This window comes from Ananas comosus, linkage group 22, assembly GCF_001540865.1.
Source record: "Ananas comosus cultivar F153 linkage group 22, ASM154086v1, whole genome shotgun sequence".
NCBI lineage: Eukaryota > Viridiplantae > Streptophyta > Magnoliopsida > Poales > Bromeliaceae > Ananas > Ananas comosus.
Genome location: NC_033642.1, coordinates 5,456,895 through 5,479,048, shown reverse-complemented (window position 1 = coordinate 5,479,048; position 22,154 = coordinate 5,456,895). Strand labels below are relative to the sequence as shown.

General features: G+C 36.9%; 1 protein-coding gene across 1 annotated transcript; it reads left to right on the top strand.

The window, feature by feature from the left end:
• Positions 89 to 20,380, top strand: LOC109727545 (cytochrome P450 704C1-like). The gene is made up of 6 exons (XM_020257687.1): positions 89 to 166; positions 4,806 to 5,021; positions 5,118 to 5,402; positions 18,084 to 18,443; positions 19,247 to 19,447; positions 20,189 to 20,380. The coding sequence occupies exons 1-6, from the start codon at positions 89 to 91 to the stop codon at positions 20,378 to 20,380; spliced, it is 1,332 nt and encodes a 443-aa protein (XP_020113276.1).

Below are 22,154 nucleotides of genomic sequence, written 5' to 3'. Positions count from 1 at the left end.
GTTGATTCCGCGATTGGCCGGATTTCGTCTTCGAACAGGGAGGACGGGCGCAACGGAGAGAGGGCACGGCGGCTTGCGAGGGAGCGCGATGGGAAGGGGGAAGGAGGAGGGGACGAAGAAGATCCGCCAGATTCCCAACCGGCGAAGTTCGCGCCGCGGAATCACGGCAAGTGAAGGACCGAACATGACGCGGATCCCGGCGGAAGATCGAGAGAGAGAGTTAGAAGAAGGATCGAGGGAGAAGTGAGAGAAAGATAGCGAATAGAGAGATTAGGGAGGAGATCGAGATCCTCCACCGCCTGCGAAGATCGAGCGCGATCCCGGCGGGGAGTATCGGAATCGAGAGCGCGGATCGGGCGGAGAGATCGGAGAGAGATTTCGTGAGGGAGAGAGAGAGGCCAGAATGCTGAAAAGGCGGGAGCCACCCGCCGAAGCCGACGCAGGATCCCGGCGGATCCGCGGTTGGGGAGATCTGCGTTGGGAATCGGGGATTAGAGAGAGAAAGAGCGGACAGCACGTCACCCTGTGCCCGGCTTGCGCCCGGCCCGCGCCGACTTCCGCCAGCACACCGCGCCCGCTAGCGCCCCCGCTAGCCGCCCGGATCCGCGCGGAGCGGCACCCGTGCCCACTGCCGCTCCGGGAGAAGCTCGTTCTAGATCTCCCGGCCAGTCCGAATCCGCCCCTTGCGCAAATCCCGGCCCCCGCACCTGCTCGGAGGGCCACCGCGATCCTCGGCGACGGCCGACATCGAACGAGCGAACGCTGAATCGAGAAAGACGAAGACCCCCAGCAGCGCACCGCGGCTCCGCCCGCTCCCGCTCAGGCGCCCGCTCCCACCGCTTCGCGCGCCGGCTGAGAGAGCGGATGGAGAGGTCAGCGGAAAAGAGAGGAGAGAGAGGGGGGGAGAGGAGCAGAGGGAGAGTAGCCTGGCGGGGAAGAGAAGAGGGGCGGCGCGCACCCGCTGGCGCGCGGGTACCCGCGCAGGTGGGGGAGGAGAGAGGAGGGTGGGGGAGCGAGAAGCCGGGTGGGGGTGGGTTGGGAGAGAGAGAGATCCTAATCACTGAGATTCGGACTGCTCTCACTTCGGGATGATTCGCTCGGAGATCCGTCCTGTACTGCTCATATTACGTGAGTGGTCTGAGACACGATCTGCTTGCTGCATGAGATGGGAGACTCGGGAGCTTCACATCATAGTAAAACTGTAGTAGCTCTTCAACGGGGCTTCATATGTCAGTGACCGACGCACGCATCGCCGCTAACTCCGATCTGAGTCGGACTGGCTAACTATGGACTGACGAGATGTGAGATGAGAGAGAGAGAGGGGCTGGGGGTGGGGAGAGGGAAAGAGGGGGAGCCAGATGAGAGCTGAAAAGAGAGAAGAACCAGGGGGCTTGCCATATGGCAGGCGGACCCCCAGCTGTCTTCTCTCTCTCTCTCTTCTCTCTCTCTCTCTCGCTCTCTGGCGGCCCCCCCCTCTGTTGTCTTTCTCTCTCTCTCTGTCTCTCCTCGCCCTCTCCCTCTCCCTCTTCTCTCGCCCTGGGCAGGCCCCACGCTCTCTCTCTCTCTCTCTCTCTCTCTCTCACCAAGCAGGCCACATGTGACGCCGGCGAGGAGAAGGACGACGATGGCCATAGGTATGCTAGGGTAGGCGAGTACGGTGCACGCGCGGAGGCGTACCGCGGCGGCCACCGCAGAGAGAGGCGTTGGAACACGGTGTACACCGAGGAAGCTAGGGCTCCTGCGACACCGTGCGCCCGCGCGTACGGGCAGGGAGCAACGCCCGACATCCCACGGCGTCAGGAGACAGGGTCCGGGAGACGCGGGTAGGGCGACACGCATCCCTCCCGAGCACCCACGCAACGCGGGGCGAGCGCGGAGCACCCACGCAACGCGGGGCAAGCGAGGGGCGCCGAGGAAGCGCCACGTAGGCTACAGTAACACTGAGCCTTTAATATATGTATTGATTATTGACTTACCTTTTTTCTTTCTTTTTTTTTCCCTTCTTATTTGTAAGAGTGGAGCGTACAAATAGGAGATAAATGTTTGTACCGTCAACTATAATCTACAATATTTTAATTTTTAAATTTTATTATTTTTTAAAAATTATTTTTCATTCATCAAGTGACCGCAAATTAATTGAACAACATTAATTTCTAAAAATAAAGGCGGGTAGGATTCGAATTATAAGTCCAGGTAGGGCTGGCCATTGAGCGAGCGCTGGCTCGCGTTCGGCTCGATATTCGGCTCGCTCGAGCTCGGCTCGAAATTAAATGAGCCGAGCTTGAATAAGAAAAAAACCTTGAAATTCATTTCAAGTCGAAAATGAGTATTACTCGGCTCGCTCGAATTAGGTTCGAAAAGTTCAAATATATATATATATAGAGCTAGACTGGTATACTATCGGTAGTACGAAGGTCTCCGTGCTATCAAATTATTTTCAATAATACGACTCCGTTAGACTTGATTTACACTATTAAAAATATTTGGAAACTAAATTTTATAATTTTTCGACATTATTTGGCTAGTGATCAAAATGTCTCAAAATTGACAATTTTAATGGTAGATGTATGTATTTGATAAATTTACACGTGTACAAACAATCCAAATCAGATAAAAATTTTTACAGAGCAAATTTTTTTTAGCTATTTAGAGTAGAATCTGTACTCTGATATTAAATTCAAGTCCTTCTATCATCATTTTTATAGATCTTTTATTTATTACCCTTTCATTTTTAGATTACTCGTTTGATAAGGTAATAATCGCGACAAAATTATCGAAATATAGTTTTCTAATATTTCAATAGTCGTAGATTAAGTCTGATGAGCGATCGTCGATTTGAAAGGGCTACATCATTGAACAACAGACTTAATAGTAAGAGGAGGCCGTCCTAATACCTGATAGTATATCGCTAGCTGCTATTATAATATATATATTAATATATTATTATATATATATATATATATATAGTTATATTAATATATATATATTATAGAAGTTGGAACTGGGCTACTATTACAGTAGCAAATTCATTATTGCTACCAGTTTTTTTAGGTTTGACAAGCGTCCTTTCATTATTTCTAAACATTGGATTAAATATATAACAGTGACCACTCAACCTAGGTACCCTCAACTCTAAAGAACTAATATTGTCCTGACATAGACAATTTTTATCGCAAGGGTTATAAAAACTTAATAGCAAAAAAGCGTTTAATATTAATAGATCCGCCTAATTATATATATATATATATATATAGAGAGAGAGAGAGAGAGAGAGAGAGAGAGAGGGGAGGGGTCTTATGTGCTATTAGGAGCACAGAGGTCTCCGTGCTCCTAAGCCGTTTTTGATGATAGAGCTTCTGAATAAACGATCGGCTCTGTTAGACTTGATCTGGTGTATTTGAAATATCTAAAAAATAAATTTTTTGATTTTTCGATATTATTTACGTAGCAATGGAAAGGTTCAAAATCAACGGCTGAAAATAAAAATCTCACAAAAAGTGGTGATATAGCACTAAAACTTTCGATCAGAGAATTGATCTTGCAATAAATAATATAAAAAATTTTCTATCAAAATTTCATCTGCTTTGAATACTTCTACACCATTAAACTTGCAAACGATATATATCAACCATTAAAAATGATTAATTTTGAACCCTTCGATTGGTAGGTAAATGATATCGAAAAATCACAAAATTTATTTTCTAGACACTTCAAATATATTATATCAAGTCTAATGGAGCCGATCGTCGATTCAGAAGCTCCATCGTCGAAAACGACTTGAGAGCACAGAGGCCTTCATGCTCATAATAGCACACAAGATCTACTATATATATATAATATTTTAATTATATAAAGACCGAGTGAGTAACATGAGTTCAGTTAAAATTGGGCTAATATTTGTGGCCCATAAAAACAAACCAAGATGCCAACAAAAGAACAAAATCCCACTAAATTTACACTCTCTTCATCTCTTTCTTTCACAGAGCTCTAGATCCTTAATCACCTTTCTCTCTCTCTCTCTCTTTTTCTCTATCTCTCACCCCAAGTTGCCAAGCGTGAAGCCTCCCAAATTACCAAGTAACAGCACGCGCACATCGTTACTTACCTCGCCATTAATTATGTGCTTGAGAAAATACACAAAATATTTTTAAGGTAAAAAATTATTATTTATATAAAATTTTAATTTTAGTTATATATAATTGAATAGTTTATCTAATATTTGCTTATATAATTTATTCATTTTTTGACTGCATAAATAAAATAGAATAATATGGAGATTGAAGCAGGAAGAGAAGACGTGTGAGGCTGAAAAAATTAAAAATTCAACTCATAAGTTATTTTTCTTTATATTATAATACCGTGTTTCATATAATTATTTTATATTTTGAACTATTAAATATATTTTTATATCAAATTGTAGATAATGTTCTATACAAATAAAATTATTGATCGTATGATGTTTAGAATTTTAAGCGGCTCGTTTAGGGCTTGAGCTCGCTCAACTCAAAATTAGACTCGCTCGAGCTCGGCCCAAATTAATTTCAAGTCAAGCTTGAGCTTGAATTTAGGCTCAAAATTAATTTCAAGCCGAATTTGAGTTGAGATAAGCTCGCTCGAGCTCGGCTCGTTTCCACCCCTAAGTTCAGGATAACCAAGAAAAACAACTCACCGTATAGGCGGTTAAAATTAATTAGAACTTTTTGGGGCCGTTTGATTAATTACTAAGTAAATAATGTCAAAATATTATAAAATTTATTTATTTTTTTAATTCACATTCTCTAAATTATGTTGAATGTGTCCATAAGGGGGAGTACAACTACTGCATCATAAAGGATCTCCTAGGCGACGGGATCTTCGCGGTGAACGGCGACAAATGGCTCCACCAGCGAAAGCTCGCGAGCCACGAGTTCTCGACGAAAGTCCTACGCAGCTTCAGCAGCGTCGCATTCAGGAAGAACGCCGCGAAGCTGGCGAAGAAGATCTCAGCTGCAGCAGCTGGTTCAACTGTGATTGATCTGCAGGTGTAACTCCTAACTACATATATACCATGCATGTTATGCAAACACATGAACAAATTCTGAAACCTTGAAGAATTTGGCATTAAATCTCATTTGCAGGATCTTCTGATGAAATCGATGCTCGACTCGATCTTCAAAGTCGGGTTTGGTCTCGAGATCGACACACTCTCGGGATCGGATGAGTTCGGCGTTTGTTTCAGCAAGGCCTTTGACGAATCGAACTGGATCGTCTTCCGTCGGTACGTCGACATATTCTGGAGCGCCAAGCGGTATCTGAACATCGGGTTAGAAAGGCAACTCAAGAAGAACATAAAGATTATTGACGATTTTGTATACCAGTTGATTCAACGCAAGAGGGAGAACATGCAGAACGAGCAAGATGTGGTAAGGCCACCAAAGATATATGATCGATATATACATGATCAACGCAAACCCACTTATCAATTGTTTCTAATTGCAATTTAACCAACCAAATCTTTTTTTTTTCAAACAAGTTTTACAATTGGGCGCGTGAAGTTTGATTTCGTGCAAAATATTAGCAACTATCTAATTAATTTATGGCGATTTTTTTTTCTCTTTTTTTTCTTTCCCCTTCACCAAATCAACATTTCTAGACCCACTAAAAAGGTTCAATTAATTACACTATACTATACTATACTTTTAAAGAAATTTTTACTTTTTATATTGTACTTTTTATTTTCTTTCGGAGGCACCATGCAACTATTTTATTTTTTTTTTAACCCTAAACTACAAACAATACACATATAATTTTTTTTACCGACTGTCTCTAATGCAAGTAACAAAAGACTTAATTATTGGTACCCGAGATTCCAACTTCGAATCCTAATTAATTTATATTTTCAGCTAAATTGAAACATATAGCATACTACCTTTCTTCAAAAAGAAACACATATAATTTTCTTTGAAAACTGTTAAAAAATACTAATTAAGAGTGGCCGAATATATATATATTCGGCTCATTTTGACATGAAATATAACCAAAAATAATAAAAATATAAATTAAAAATAATTAATCGAAGCTTTTAATTAGTCTATCAGGGAGATTCATTAATTTTACAGTTTTTCTGCTATTTAATCAGTCTGTTTTAATAAAATTCTTAGATTTTATTTAAAACAATATATTGTTAACATTAATGTAGTAATTGTTGGCATTCGGTTAAATCGAATCGGGTACGCCCATAAGCGGGTTCGATCCGACGGATATTATGTTATCTAATTGGATTAGGATTAATCTTGCTTTCAAATTGGAAAGCTAATTAGAGATAAATCTAATCATATTAGGATAACAAATAATAACCGATTTGGCCTTATCTCTAACGCTATTAGGATTTTGGAATTCCTTATAAATATGCGGGCGATCCCACATAACGTAATATACGGAAAGAACGGAAAAAGAGAGAATAAGAAAATAATAGAGAGAAACCACATCCTCCATTGACCTATTATTCTAGAGAGACTTGCACGGTGGATTTGTGATCGTGCTCGTTTGTAGTTTGATCCACCGCGAGTTCGGAGTGCAAGAAGATTTTTCAAGGACGATCCAAGGACACGTGAACCAACCTCTACGATCCGGGCTCATCGCGTTCTAGCGCGAATCGCTTCCGCAAAAAGGTACGAACCAATACTTCTGCTGCGTTCTACAGTAATTGATGAGGGAAAAAAAATAGTTAACTGATATCTATGGAAAATAAATTAGTACAAGGTAGAAAAGCAAAAATAAATTTAAAATACAGTATAAGAATCGAAAAAATATGGTAGTGCATGCAATGGTGTCTTTGAAAAAAAAGGGACAATGTAAAAAAAAAAAAGAGAGTACCAAAGTAAAGTATAGTAGAGTGTAATTAAGCCTAAAGGAAAATATATGACCATTTTGAAATACTCTTAATTTGAATCCTAGTTGATTCATATTTCTAGCTAAGTTTATTTTTGAATGAAATAAACGAAGCGGGTAGCGTGCTACTTGCATATCTCAAATAAAAAAAAAAAAGAGAGTACCAAAGTAAAGTATAGTAGAGTGTAATTAAGCCTAAAGGAAAATATATGACCATTTTGAAATACTCTTAATTTGAATACTTTTAATTCACACTATCTTTTTTTATTTTTTATTTGAGATATGCAAGTTAGCTAAGTTAAAAAAATTGATAAATTAATGGCTTGACTAACCTTTAGTGGATACTTTTTTAAATTTATGTGCTAAAAGTAGGGGGTAGAAATGAGCCGAGCGTGAGTGATCGAGCTTACCTCAGCTTAAGCTTGGCTTGAAATTAATTTGAGCCTAAATTTAGTATAAAAAATTTTCTATCAAAATTTCATCTGATTTGGATCCATTAAACTTGAAAACGGTAGACATCAATCATTAAAATTTATTGATTTTGAAACATTTCAATCGCTAGGTAAATAATATCAAAAAATTGCAAAATTTATTTTCTAGATACTTCAAATAGAAGAGATGGAGTCTAACGGAGCCGATCGTCGATTCAAAAATTCGATCATCAAAAACGGCTTAGGAGCACGGAGGCTTCCGTGCTCCTAAAAGCACAGCAGCCCCGTTCTCTCTCTCTCTCTCCCCCTCTCTCTTTCTCTCTCTCTCTCTCTCTCCGTAACACACGCGCGCGCGCGCACACACACACACATATATATATATATAGAGCAGGGCTGCTGTGCTCTTAGGAACACGGAGGCCTCCGTGCTTCTGAGCCGTTTTCGATGATGGAATTTTCGAATCGACGATCGGCTCCGTTAGACTTGATCTAGCGTATTTGAAGTTTCTAGAAAATAATTTTTACGATTTATTTATATCATTTACCTAGTGATCGAAAGGATTCAAAATCAATAATTTTTAATAGTTGATATCTATCATTTTCAAGTTTAATGGTGTAGAAGTATTCAAATCAGATAAAATTTTGATACAAAATTCTTTATACTATCTACAACAAGATCAATATTTTTGATCGAAAATTTTAGTGTTATATTACTACTTTTTATCGGATTTTTATTTTCAGCCGTTAAAAATTATTGATTTTGAATCCTTTCGATTACTAGGTAAATGATATCGAAAAATCGCAAAAATTATTTTCTGGAAACTTCAAATACGCTAGATCAAGTCTAACGGAGCCGATCGTCGATTCGAAAATTCCATCATCGAAAACGGCTCAGGAGCTTGGAGGCCTCCGTGCTCCTGAGAGCACAGCAGTCCTACTATATATATATATATAGTCTGGCTACTATACTCTTACGAGTATAGTCCCCTTTGTACTCATAAGTTTTCGGCCGTTAGATCTACTTCTTTGATCATTTCCACCCGTTAGATCATACTATTCAATCAACCACCCACTCAACCCTAGGAGACCACTATTAACCTAACCGGGGATCACTATCATCCTAACCTCATATCTTTTCATACAATGGTCGAAAACTTATGAGTACAAAGGGGGCTATACTCATAAGAGTATAGTAACCCTAGCCTATATATATATATATAGATACACACACAAATAGAGCTAGGCTGGTATACTATCGGTAGCACGGAGGCCTCCGTACTACCAAGTTGTTTTCAATTATGCGGCTTCCAAATCGACGATCGGCTCTGCTAGACCTGATCTACACTATTGAAAGCATTTAGAAACTAAATTTCATAATTTTTCGACATCGTTTACCTATCAAACGGGTAGTGTGTGTGTGTGTGCATATATATATATATATATAGAGCTTTTCGAGCCTAAATTCGAGCGAATCCAGTAATACTCAAGCTCGGATTGAAATAAATTTCGAGTTTTTTTTTTCTGTTCAAGCTTGGCTCATTTAATTTCGAGTTGAACTCGAGCGAGCTAAATACCGAGCCGAACGCGAGCCGAATGCAAGTCGGCTCACTCATTTCCCAGCCCTAGTTAAAAGTGATTAAAACTATTAACTCTGATGGAACAATATTCAATAAATTTAATAGAATTTTTAGTTTATTTGAGTAACATTATTCAATTCCAAAAAAACTAAGGGTGCGTTTGGTTCGCGCTATCTTTTTAAGATTCCTAGTAATCCAATAGGAATTAAAAAAATATTACGGTGTTTGGCTAAACGCATTAAGTAATCTAATTGGTAATACTGAATTTACTAGGGAATGAGATGCATTCCAAAGTATTAATCTCATTCCTTTGAGCGACTAACTATGCATCAGCTCCGTAACCTCGATCGCGACGATTGTAACAATTGGGTGAATTCCTCTGGATGTAATGTGATACTCCTTGTTATAAGAATTAAGGCAGACAACAACCTTGAGGTATCTGAACAAGTGATCACATCAGTATCGCTACTCTTTGTTTATTATATCTCTATGATTCGACATAAATAACACATAAATGGCACTCGTTTGTTGGTTATCCATGAAAACGTACAATACAATGTACTTTAATGGTTATAAATGATTGTTAGAGCATGATTAACTCGGAATTAATTTCCATAGAATGCGGACTCTTATATTAATGGATTGGAGTAAATTGATACACGATCTGCTTACTACTTATCCTTCTCTTTCTTCTTATCTGGATTGACCGTGCGCTAAATTGGTAATTAATTTTTTTTAACCTCTATCATTTCTTCTACCCCTTAAAATCTTTTCTCCTATGTCCAATACCCACTAAAGAAAACTTCTACCGTGCCACTCTTTTCTTCCACCCTGCATCATCATATGAAGCGGCTAAGTTTCTCATCCCCCCTCCTTTTTTATCTCAACTCCGTCATATCATGTCGTCTCAATCCCATTCTATCCACTCTTGGCTGGATCCTCCTCATTAAACCCTTAACTATTTTCCACTTCCTAAATTTCTTAAATTATCACTGGCCTCCTCAATTCTAAAATATAATTCTCTTCTTTTTCTAAAAAGAATATTGAATTTTTTTCACTAAACATTCAATTTAAAAATTAAAATTAATTTAAAAATAAAATTAAATCTAATTGTAGTGAGCTTTTTCAGTGCGTAATATATAAAAATGATCAACTAGTTAATATAACATACGAACAAACACCCAAAATTACCTACCTTCTTTAGTAACTCACAGGAATAATAGAACATTAAATCTCGCGTACTTTTTTACTCACAAGTAAATTTTTAGCTAGTGCCCGAACCAAACGCCCTAAAGTCAAAAGGGAATAACTTACGACTAAAACTAAAATTAAGAAGCGTCGAACGTTCTTGAAAACAGAATAGAGGACTAATTTCTGAATAGTATAAGTCTTCACTCATCTATAAACCCATTTCCATCAAATAATTATATTTAGAATAGAAGAGAAAAAGGTTTAACCAATAGCTAAAGCAGAAGAATTGTCCCTAGTAAAATACACCAAATGAAATTATAAACTGTTGAATATGCTGATCACAAAATAAGAAGTAATATAAAGTTCAATTAATTTACCAATGTGTAGACCATATATATATATTTATATATAATATATACTTGAATTAATGCACAGGTTTACCATCTATCTAATAATACTACCACAATAGAGGAACTAAACGGAGTGCGCTTGGATTATAACAAATTTAATTGACGCATCGAAACTGATTATGGTGCATTCAAGTTATTCTCAAAACTTCTGGATAAATAAAGATGTGTCGGTTAGCGAAGATGTGTAAGATTACCTCCCTGAAGGGATTCACGTGTGCTAATGATTGCGATGTAGGAATAAATATATAAAACGACTGATGATAATAAAAAATAATAAGAGGTAACGTCTAAGGCAGATCAAAACTTGAAAATAAGACCAAAAATTGCTTCTAGTCTATTGCGAACTAAAGTATTCCCAAAAGCCAGGATCCTATATATATTAAATAATATATTATTATATTGAAGCCTTATGGCTACATAAATATTTTTATTAACATCTTATAATCCAAGTCTTAGACCCGTAAGCGCTGGAATCCATTGCTATGATGAACAAGCCACAATCGTAATGTATCAGAAAACTCTAAGTTTAAGCCGACACTTCCGATAGCCCCAGCGTAACTGGAGCTCCAGCTTAGATTAAGTTGAAGGGTATTTATTCGATCTTGTTAGAGGGGCCATTTATGCCATACCAATACCTAAAATGTAATACCACACCGTTAAAAACTAAAATCTATAAAGTATTTACTAAGAATATCTTAAGACGAATAATTCTTAGTACTGTTTACTGAGATCATACGATTATTGAGCACTTTGTAAAAACTTATATGATTGGCAAACAACTAATATTCGCTATCTACATTATGCCCTGTCAGGATTTCAAGTAGCCTATTATGACAAGTTGAGTTTAAACGTTGTAGATAGAACTCTCAGAATTTCTTCAATATTTGATAGAAATACTTTAAACTAATATAATTAACGGCTTAACTATTCCTTATCTTACAATTTAAAAAAGTCCTATATCAAATTTTAAAGATTATTCACACATTTTACCACGTCCTTTTTGACTATAATTTTATTTATCTAAGCTAAACCGAATATCCGAAAAAAACTTAAAATACTATTAATTCCTAAAAATTCATATACCCTATTATTATTTACGAATTGTAGGAATCTCATGAATTTGAACGCTAGATCAGAAAACAACACATAGTGGACCGGATTGCTGTACATAGATAAGTATATGGTATACCTAATTCTCTATCATATATATCTAAATATAGATAATATAAATATATAGTAAATTTATATAAACAATGTTTAATAATATCTATATAAATACTTACTTATGAGTCCCAGGCTTAGTCTTGATACACATGCAAGCAATGCATCTTGGTGCTTGTAAATTTTTACTGTTAGACCAATCTATGTCTTTGATCATTTTATCGTTAGATTATACTATTCAACGCAACCACTCCACTCAACCACTAGGGCCCACATCATCCTAACCGCACCATCCTCTTCATCCGAGGCCAAAACCTTACAAGATCAATGAACTTGATCTCTTAAAAAGTAATAAAGAGCTACACATTATAATTATAAGTGATAATTAGATATATACACACTAGGCGGCGGACAAGGTATCACTAACTTAGTAACTAAGCACCAATGTACTTTGGGGCTATTAAGTTTTCTGCATTCGATTAATGAGACTGAGGTCTTCGGATTGGATGAGCGAGCCTCCCCTAGGGTTAGTGTGGCTGCTAGGTTGAATAGTATAATCGAACGGATGAAAATGATTAAAAGAGAGTAAATACTTGAAACGGAGAGAAACTTGATACACCAGAATATCTCTTCCGTGCAATCATATTTGTATTCAGCCGGCACTTCATCCCGAATCAGATATTGCCAAAGGTCACCCGCCGGGCAGTCGCTCCCCCTCCTCGATCCTCTCCCCCTTTAAACATTTGTATCTCTCCTAACCATCATCTCCAGGCAATTCCCCCTGATCCCCAGCCAAAACGCAAACTAGTCGACGTACCTCCTCTCTCTCCTCTCTCTCTCATTCTCTCTCTATATATAATATAATTATAATATAATATATATATAGCGAATTATATGGCGTTTGGAATTGGATACTTAAAAGAAGAGGGCGATAAAGGGGTTTATTCCCCTTATATTGTACCCAAAAAAAAATCTGGTGGTGGGAAACAATTGTTTCACCCACAATACCGGGTTGTAACTTATTGGTATGGGTCGGAAACAAAGCCTTGTTCTGTCCTTACCCCGCGCGGGTAAGAGAGAGAGAAGGAGATTTCTTAATTCTATTAAAATTAAAATTTAAAAATTTTTAAACCATTATCAATCTCAAAATTAAAATTTATAATTTAAGAATTCAAATAATTTAAAAGTATAAACTTCTTAAATTTGATATCTTGTTAAATTTTAGATTTTAAATTTGATATTTTATATCTTTCAAATTTAAATTTGGTCTTAAATTTAAAATTTGATATTTAAAATTATAATTTTGAAAATTAAAATTTTAAATTTTAAAAGTTAAAATTTTTAATTTAAAATTATAAGTTTAAAATTTAAAAATTTTAATTCAATTATAGGGGTAATATCATTATTTTCTATTTATAACCATCAACTATTTCTCTTATTCCCAATAACCATCCAAACACAATTTTTCTAGTTCTAGGTTATACTCACATTTTCGTCCAAACAAAAAAATATCCTTATTCTTACAAAAATCCATACTTATACCTATCCCTGGAATAACTAGTTCCTACTAATTCCCGAGCCAAACGAAGCTAGAGTCCGGCTACTATACTCTTATGAGTATAGGCTCTTTTATACTCATAAGTTTTCAGCCGTTAGATTTACCCTTTTGACCATTTTCACCCATTAGATCATACTATTCAACCAACCACCCACTCAACCCTAGGGGACCACTATCATCCTAACTGGAGACAACTATAATCCTAACCGCACATCCATTCATCCAATGGCCGAAACCTTATGAGTACAAAGTGATCTATACTCATAAGAGTATAGTAGCCGTAGCCTACATATATATATATATATATATATATATATATATATATATATATATATATATATATATATGAGAGAGAGAGAGAGAGAGAGAGAGAGAGAGAGAGTTGAGCTAGAATACTCTCAAAAGCACCAAGGGGGTGGTGCTTTTGAGTTTTTAACCATTGAATGGAGAGATGTAGGGTTGAGATGATGGTAGTAGGTAGTGGTAGGTGGAATAGTGTTTGATCCAAGAGGTATTAGTAATTGGGGAGTAGATCCAAGGGCTAGAAACTTAGAAGCACCAATTGATTGGTGCTTCTAAAAGTATTCTAGCTCAATTCTATATATATATATATATATATATATATATATATATGGTAATAACCCCTGCAAACTCAAGGTGGATTAAATACTGAGAGTTTGGATAAGAAAAATTGATGTCGTTGTGTGGTATGAGACTTTTGAAAAAGTCCGCAAGCTGGAGACGAGAAGATATAAATGGTAAGGCAAGTTTACCGTTAAGATAATGATGTTGTATAAAGTTGCAATCAATTTCAATGTGTTTAGTGCATTCATGAAATATCAGATTATTATCAATCTTGATCGCACTTTGATTGTCACAATATAAAGGTGTCGGAGTAGAGCAAGTAATGCCAACATCACCAAGAAGATAACGAAGCCAAATAATCTCAGAAGCCGTAGTAGACATAGCACGATTCTCAGCTTCAACACTAGCTTTGGAGGGAATATTCTATTTCTTAGCTACCAGAAAATAAGGGAATCACCAAAAAGAATACAATAACCGGTGGTAGATCGACGATCAGTATGGTCCCCAGCCCAATCAGCGTCAGAACAAGCTCGAAGTTCGAGTTTCGAGGTAGAAGAAAAGAAAAAACTAGTTAATAGTGCCTCGAAGATAACAGAGAATGCGAAGAACAGCAGCATAATGAACAGAAGTTGGTTCTTGAACAAACTGGTTTACTATGTGGACAGTATAGGCAATATCTAGACGAGATAGTGAGATAAACAAGAGCTCCAACTAACTCCCGATAACGTGTGGGATTTGGAAGTGGCTCACCCATAGTAGGAGTTAGTTTCTGATAAAGCTGCATGGGAGTATTGACAATGTCATTATCAGTAAGATCAGCACGAGAGATGAGATTTGTTATGTACTTTCGTTGAGATAGCAAATAGCCCTTAGAACCATAAGCAACTTCAATACCTAGAAAATAAAAAAGAAGCCCGAGGTCTTTCATTTCAAATTGACGTTGAAAATAAGACTTAATAAATTGTATGAAATTGGAATCATCACCAGTAATAATCATATCATCAACATAGAGAAGTAAAACGGTAATGCCACGAGCAGAAGAGTGATGAAAACTAAATGCTCATGAAATATATTCAAGTAAAACGAGAATAATCATCAACAAATATCACATAGTATCGATTGCCAACATGTGTAGAAGTAGGAGAAGGATCCTAAATATCAGAATGAATTAGTTCAAATGCAACATGAGAAATAGAATTACTTGCAGGAAAAGGTTTAGTAGTATGTTTAGCTAGAGTGTAACCCATACAACTAAATTTATTGGAAATAAAAATTTTGCCTAAAACACTATGGCAAACTTAGACATTCAGATGTTCAGAAGAAAGATGACCTAAGCAATGATGCCATAAAGTAGTACTAGAAGTAGTGGAAGTTGTGGCAACATGAACAGAAGGATGGTTGGATGGCAGATGCAGATGATCCATGTAGTACAAGCCATCTCGCCTATGGCCCTGTCCAATCAAATTTCGTGTTCAACGATCTTGTACACGATATGTAAAGGATCCAAACGTAACTGTTCAATCATGATCAATAATTTGGCTAACAGACAAAAGATTAAAGGAAAGTTTTGGTATATGCAAAACAGAAGGTATAAAAAATTTGGCAGAATTGCTATCAGTAAGTAATAATGTACCACATTGAGTAACAGGAACTAGTGTACCATCAGCAGTGAAAATATTGAGCGAAGAGGATAATAGAGAAGGTGAAGAAAGTAATGAACCATGGGGAGTCATATGGAAAGAAGCACTTAAGTTTAGAATGTAGGAATTCTTAGAAGTACCTCCAAAGCTAGGTGTTGACAGAGAGCCAAAACTTGATGGTGCTGATGATGTCTGAGTACTGGATCCTGACTCTTTGGGAGTCGAGTTATTCAGATTGCTCTGTTGAATTAACTGCATGAGTTGAGGCCAGCTAAGTTGAGGAGAAGCGGCGCTATATCCTACTTCCTTGGAAGAAGTACGGAAAGGATGCTCGAACTGCAAAGTACAAGCAGCAACAGGATAACCACGTGGAGTGTCGATGCTGATTAGCCCACTTCTTTTTCCTGCAATCCTAAATAGAATGCCCCTAAAGTTGGCAATATTTGCATTGGATATGGCGTTTGTTCTTTCGAGGGCCAAACGAGCTAGTAGAACTTAATGGCTCGAATGAAGGAACAACTGGAGCAGGAGGAGCTTGAGTAGGAGCAGCAAGTATAGTTGGTGTTGAAGGACTGGAAGAATGCAATACTCGAAGACGAGTTTCCTTTGCAATAAATTCTACAATTGCAGCATCAATAGTGGGTAGTGGAGATCGATAGAGAACTTGGCCTCGCAAGGCCTCAAACTCTAGTCGTAGTCGCATAAGAAATTGAAAAAAGGCGATGCTGATCACGCACTTGCGTTTGTTTGGTAGCACAAGTGCAAGCCAAACAATTCTGGCATAGTGACGGTTCCATGACAGATAGTTAGCGCCACCATGCTTGCATATAGCTATAAAACTCCTAAAGAAAGCGTTCAATGGGCCGATGTTAGTTCTTGAAATTCAACATATGATTGAGCATAGCTAGACTACTCATACAGTTTTTTAAAATGAACCCAACATTTGATGAGCTGTAGAGAAATTCACCAACTTCCTAATGTCAATTTCCATGGATGTGGATATAATTCTGCTAGTACGTTTATCAGCAATACTCCATTCTTTAATTTTCTTCTTATCAGAAGGAGGGCTAGTGCCATCAATATGATCTATCAAGTCTAGGGCATCAAATAAAATTTGTAGAGATACCGACCACTCCCGGTAATTAGAACCAGATAATTTGACATCTAGTTGTGGAAATTGGTAGGTAGAAGATGCCATAATAAGTGAGAAAATAAAAGAACAGAATGGACAAATCTGAAGAAGTAGCTTGCTAAAGAGCAAGCTTGCTGAGCCAAAGGGGTCGACTTGGCTTAGAGGCATGTTGATGACTCCAAGCAGCTTGGTTGACACACGTTGTGGTACGATGCTCGGCCACACGGACGTGATGATGGCGATCACAACCCCAGTCAATGACTTGAACCGGTACGACGTGGTGCTGATCTTGGACAGACAATTTGCCTTATAAAGAGAGGAGCAATGTTGTCGTCGAAATAAAACCCTAGAAGGGCTTTGATACCATGAAACAAGAGAATAGAGAATATTTTCTATGTATATCTTATTCATCTAAACCCATTCTCTTATATATAGAGAGAGAGAAAAAGGTTTACATGGAAGGACATAATTACATCCTGTTGTACAAAGAAATAAAAAGATATAAAAATATTTCTATCTTAACAAAGAAGTAATATACAAGGTAACAAATATAATTTACATGGTAACATATATATATAATATATGGTAACATATATGGTAACATATATATAATATATATGGTATAATATATATATATAGGTTAGGGCTACTATACTCTTATGAGTATAGCACCCTTTGTACTCATAAGTTTCTAACCATTGGATGAAGAGATGTGCAGTTAGGATGATAGTGGTCTCCGGTTAGATTAATAGTGGTCCCCTAGGGTTGAGTAGGTGGTTGGTTGAATAGTATGATTTAACGGATGAAAATGATCAAAGGAGTAGATCTAACGGTCAAAAACTATACTCATAAGAGTATAGTAGCCGGACTCATATATATTTATATAAAACAAAGTTGAGCAGGCCATATCAATTGGCCTATATTCTGGGTGGTCTCCATACAATTTAACCTTTTGTTTTTGCAAGTACTTGTATCCATATAATGTCCTCACCCTTTACCTTAACAGGATTTTCACTTTAGTTTTCAACCTTTAATTTTTGCAATTAGGCCCCTAATAGTAGGTTCTAATAGTTGGTACTAAATTTATATCGTCAAAATACCTATTAAATCATATGTAAATAGCCGGCAGCATGGCAAGGTTGATGGTCAACATGACAAACACTGGTTGCTGATGATAAGACAATTTCTATTAAAGTTAATAGAATTTTAATGATGGGGATGTATCGAACCATACAGTAAAGGTTGGAGAACTAATTGCAAAAATTAAAAGACCTGAAAATCGAAGTAAAAGATCTAGTAAAGATTGGGAACCAATTATACAATCAGTATTGAGTTGGAGTGCTTCTGGAAGTGGCAGGTTTTATCAACTTCTTAGTCTTTGAATTACAAAAATTTACTATTATGTATCCAAAGGTTCAAAAATTAGACATAAATACTTACGGAAGCAACCCAGCTGGACGTACTCAATATAATTAACCTAGCTAGAAAAATAATGCACTAATTTTTCTAGCTTGTTGATATCCTTGCAGAGAAACAAAGAAGATATACTATCAAGGTTCATACTAGCAAGCAACGAGGACCCTGATGAGAGAATAACCGACAAGTACTTGAGAGATATAATTCTCAACTTCCTGATAGCAGGGAAAGACACCTCAGCGAACACACTCTCATGGTTCTTCTACATGCTCTGCAAACACCCAACAATACAGGAAAGGATTGCCTTGGAGATAATAGAAAGCGTAGGAGATAAAGTTGTGAGCAACGAGAAAGGAAATTATAGTAGTGTTGACGAGTTCACTGCGAGGTTAACTGAACAATCCATGGACAAGATGCAGTATCTCCATGCGGCGATTACTGAGACTCTCAGGCTCTATCCTGCTGTTCCTGTGGTACAAACTTTTCTTAGCACTGTGATCTTTCTGGTGCACAACTCCTCCTTTTTGGTTTGTAGACTTTGCATTTCTCTTTAATTATATATCCAAGACCTTGTTTATATATAACTAAATAGTCTAGTCTAAAACAATTAAAAGCGTCTTTAAATTTTTCAGCTTCTATGCCAGTTGTTTTCTCTGGTGACATTTTGCACCACCATATGCTATAGTATTGGATGAGAGAAACTCCTAACTAACTATTTTCCAAAAAGTAAAAAGAAAAAAAAAAATCTCCTCAAATTATGAAAGTGGGTGCGTTTGGCAATGCAATCCCAAACTAGGCCTAGGTGTTTGTCTGAATCCGTTTTTGCTTTTATTCTGATCAGTCATAGGACTCTTCTAACTAAATGTTTAACAAAAAGTGGAGAGTTTCCGCTGCGGGAAAAAGCTAAAAAAAAACTGAACGCTAGAACTAAGAGCTTTGATATAGTATTTCTGATTATGCTGTATAGAAAAATTATTAGGAGCAATATGATTTCCACTAATATATAGCACTACCCATACATGCAACTTCCTATCAAGTAACAGTACTGTACCTTACAACTAGGCTGATTAAACAAACACGAAACGCATAAAAGAATATCCAATGTGATTAAACCACATTATCAAACTAAGTTTTACAAAATAGCTAGCTACTGTTCATGCCAACCTTTATTTTCCTTCTAAGGAAAAGATAGCCAGCTACCTATATAATTTGCCGTATTGCGGTTCATGTTTGTTAACTTACGTACGTCACACTATATATACATTGGTGTGTGTAGGATGGGAAGTGTGCAGATGAGGATGATGTGCTTCCTGATGGGTTGAAGGTGAAGAAGGGAGACGGTGTGAACTACATGATGTATGCCATGGGCAGGATGACTTACCTTTGGGGCGAAGACGCCGATGAGTTCAAGCCAGACCGCTGGCTGGCGAACGGAGTTTTCCAGCCGGCTAGCCCATTCAAGTTTGTCGCCTTCAATGTAAGAAGAATGCTATATATACACCAAATTAATGCCATATATATTTTCATCTCTCAAATATTTTTTTATACTCTCTGTTTAGTTAAAAACTTTGGATCATTGCATCACTACAACAAAATATATTTTAGACGACACTTTTTAGACAACGTTTTATTCTAGCGTTTTTAATATTTATCATATGCAGATATCATGATTATGCGTCGCCAATAAACATATTTTTATTAAATACTAATAAAATTTTTTTGATACTATATTAAAGCGTCAGTATATTTATCCCAACATATTTACTTAACGACTGTTTACTTAGGGTTATTCTTGCCAATACTTTAAAGTGTCGTCAGTTATTGTTTAAAGTATTCTTAAGTGCAAAATTTATTATAGTGTTGTACCCCCCACATTAGTCTAACTTTTCAAAGTTCTAATTTTGAAAGATATCTTACCTTTCAATTCATAAACATTCATACTTCTTCTCGGTTGGTTTAAATTGATTTTTCAGTTAGTTTGCATCGATTTTCTTCTATAATCACTAGTCAGTTTGCTTCTTAAGAAAATCAAATATACTTGGGGCACAATTTGATCAAAATTTTAGAAAGTTCAGTGGTTTTTGATATCATCATCTGATTGTAATAAGACACTAAGATATTTAATTTACGATAATGAACTAACTTTTTTTTTTTTTGCATGTATTGGGAAGAATTTGTTTGATGAATTATCAAATCCTTGTTTTGTGATATGCTGCAGGCTGGCCCTCGAATTTGTTTGGGAAAAGAATTTGCATACAGACAGATGAAGATCTTGGCTGCAACTCTCATTCACTTCTTCAGATTCAGACTAGAAGATGAATCAAGGAGTATAAAATATAGAACAATGTTTACCCTGCACATTGATGGGGGCCTCCCTGTGACTGCCCTAAGAAGAATCAAATGCGAATGAATTGACTGCCACGCAAATTTAGGGTAAATTAGTTACACCGTTGAACTCACCACAAAATTTACAGTTATTGCAATTGGAGCACTGAATTTTATTCGAATTTATATTTACAATGGGACAACTCCATTAAATTTTTCTAATGGTTGGATGGTCTGATGATTGATTTCAGTAGTTCTGTCCTCATTAAAGATTAATGTGGATTTTGATTCAATTAGAGTGTCAGATTGCGAAGCTGACATGGCCGTTAAGTCATAATAGTCTTTCCATGATACGTTTACCAAATTAGCTGAAGCAATAGCCAAATTAACTTGTACATCATCTCTGGAAACTGAAAAAAAGGCTAAATTGGCTACAACATGATCTCCACATCAGAGAAATTCAATTAAGCTTGACAGAGCAAGCAGATTGAAATAAAACTTGATGTTTGGTGACTCGATAGAAGAAATTGAATTTTAGTGATGTAATTGAGATTTTGTAATAATTAGCTCAGCGACCAGTGGGGTAACTTAATTACCTGGCAAATTTAATACTTGTATACATCTTTTATACTATGTCCAAGTATCTATTTTGTGCGTTATGATTCTTTTTTTGACTTCTCTGATGTCCAAGGTGTTACCCTATGAAGAAACTGTAGTGCTTCTTTATTCTTCAGCACTTTATAAAATTATTATAATACTGTACATTCATTGCTATTCTACATAAACTAAATGGTCATTAACTACTCTGCATGAACTAAATGGTCATTGCTATTCTGCATACACTAATAAATGATCCGTAAAAAAGGTCTGCTTGTACACAACTGCTGATGCATAACAATAACAATATGCCGGCACGCTCATACACATGCACTTTCTTTCTTCTTTTTTTTTTTTTTCCCGACTCCACGAATACTAATGGCTAGCATGGCATCCACGAATGCTACACAGGTAGAATCGTAGTACAACCACGGCAAAATAACAGAATCGCTTCAAAACTAGAGTGTTCTATTTTAGCATTCTGATTAATTATTATCTTTGTATCGCAAATATGAACACAATGAAAAGAACTGTATAATAGCAAACTTCAGTAGAGAACTACAGAGAAGTACTGGTATCGGCACTCTGTTTACTTCCTAGTACACGAAATGAACGGTTAATTGCGGCCATAGAATCTGCGAAATTCGCCTGCATGTGGGCAATCACGCTCATCTCATCCAAGTCCAACAAAAGTAAGGACATGCCATTACTATCGAAGGAGGAAAAAATTTATTCTTTTTCCCTGTCAAAGAGAACAAACTGTTTGCAGTTTCCATTCGTGTTGAATAAGAGCAAGGAAGGATTGATAACTAGTCGCTTTCGCATCAATTTGAAGAGTCGTGCCGAGTGAGGAACTACTGAACGACCCACATCAATTTGAAGAGCCGCCGTGGGGAGTGAGGAACTGAATCAATGCCATCTTCCAACCAACCGAGTTATAAAATAGGTCCATTAACTCTTGTCGGTTCGCGGCCGACTTTTTGTTTAGTTTAAACGGTAAATCATTCATTGTCTTTAATAAATTCATTCATAAGACCGTAAATCATTTCTCTCTTTTCTTTAAAAATAAGTAATTTATTATATAATTTTAGCAGCTATATAAAATTTTCAACAAATTACATACAATCCTAACAAGCTATTCATTCAATTATAACAATCAAATAAAAATTCTAATAATTCACACATACAATTCTATCTACCTCATAAAAATCAAAAATTCTAAAAATCTATATGCAATCCTAAAAACATAGTAAAAATCCTAT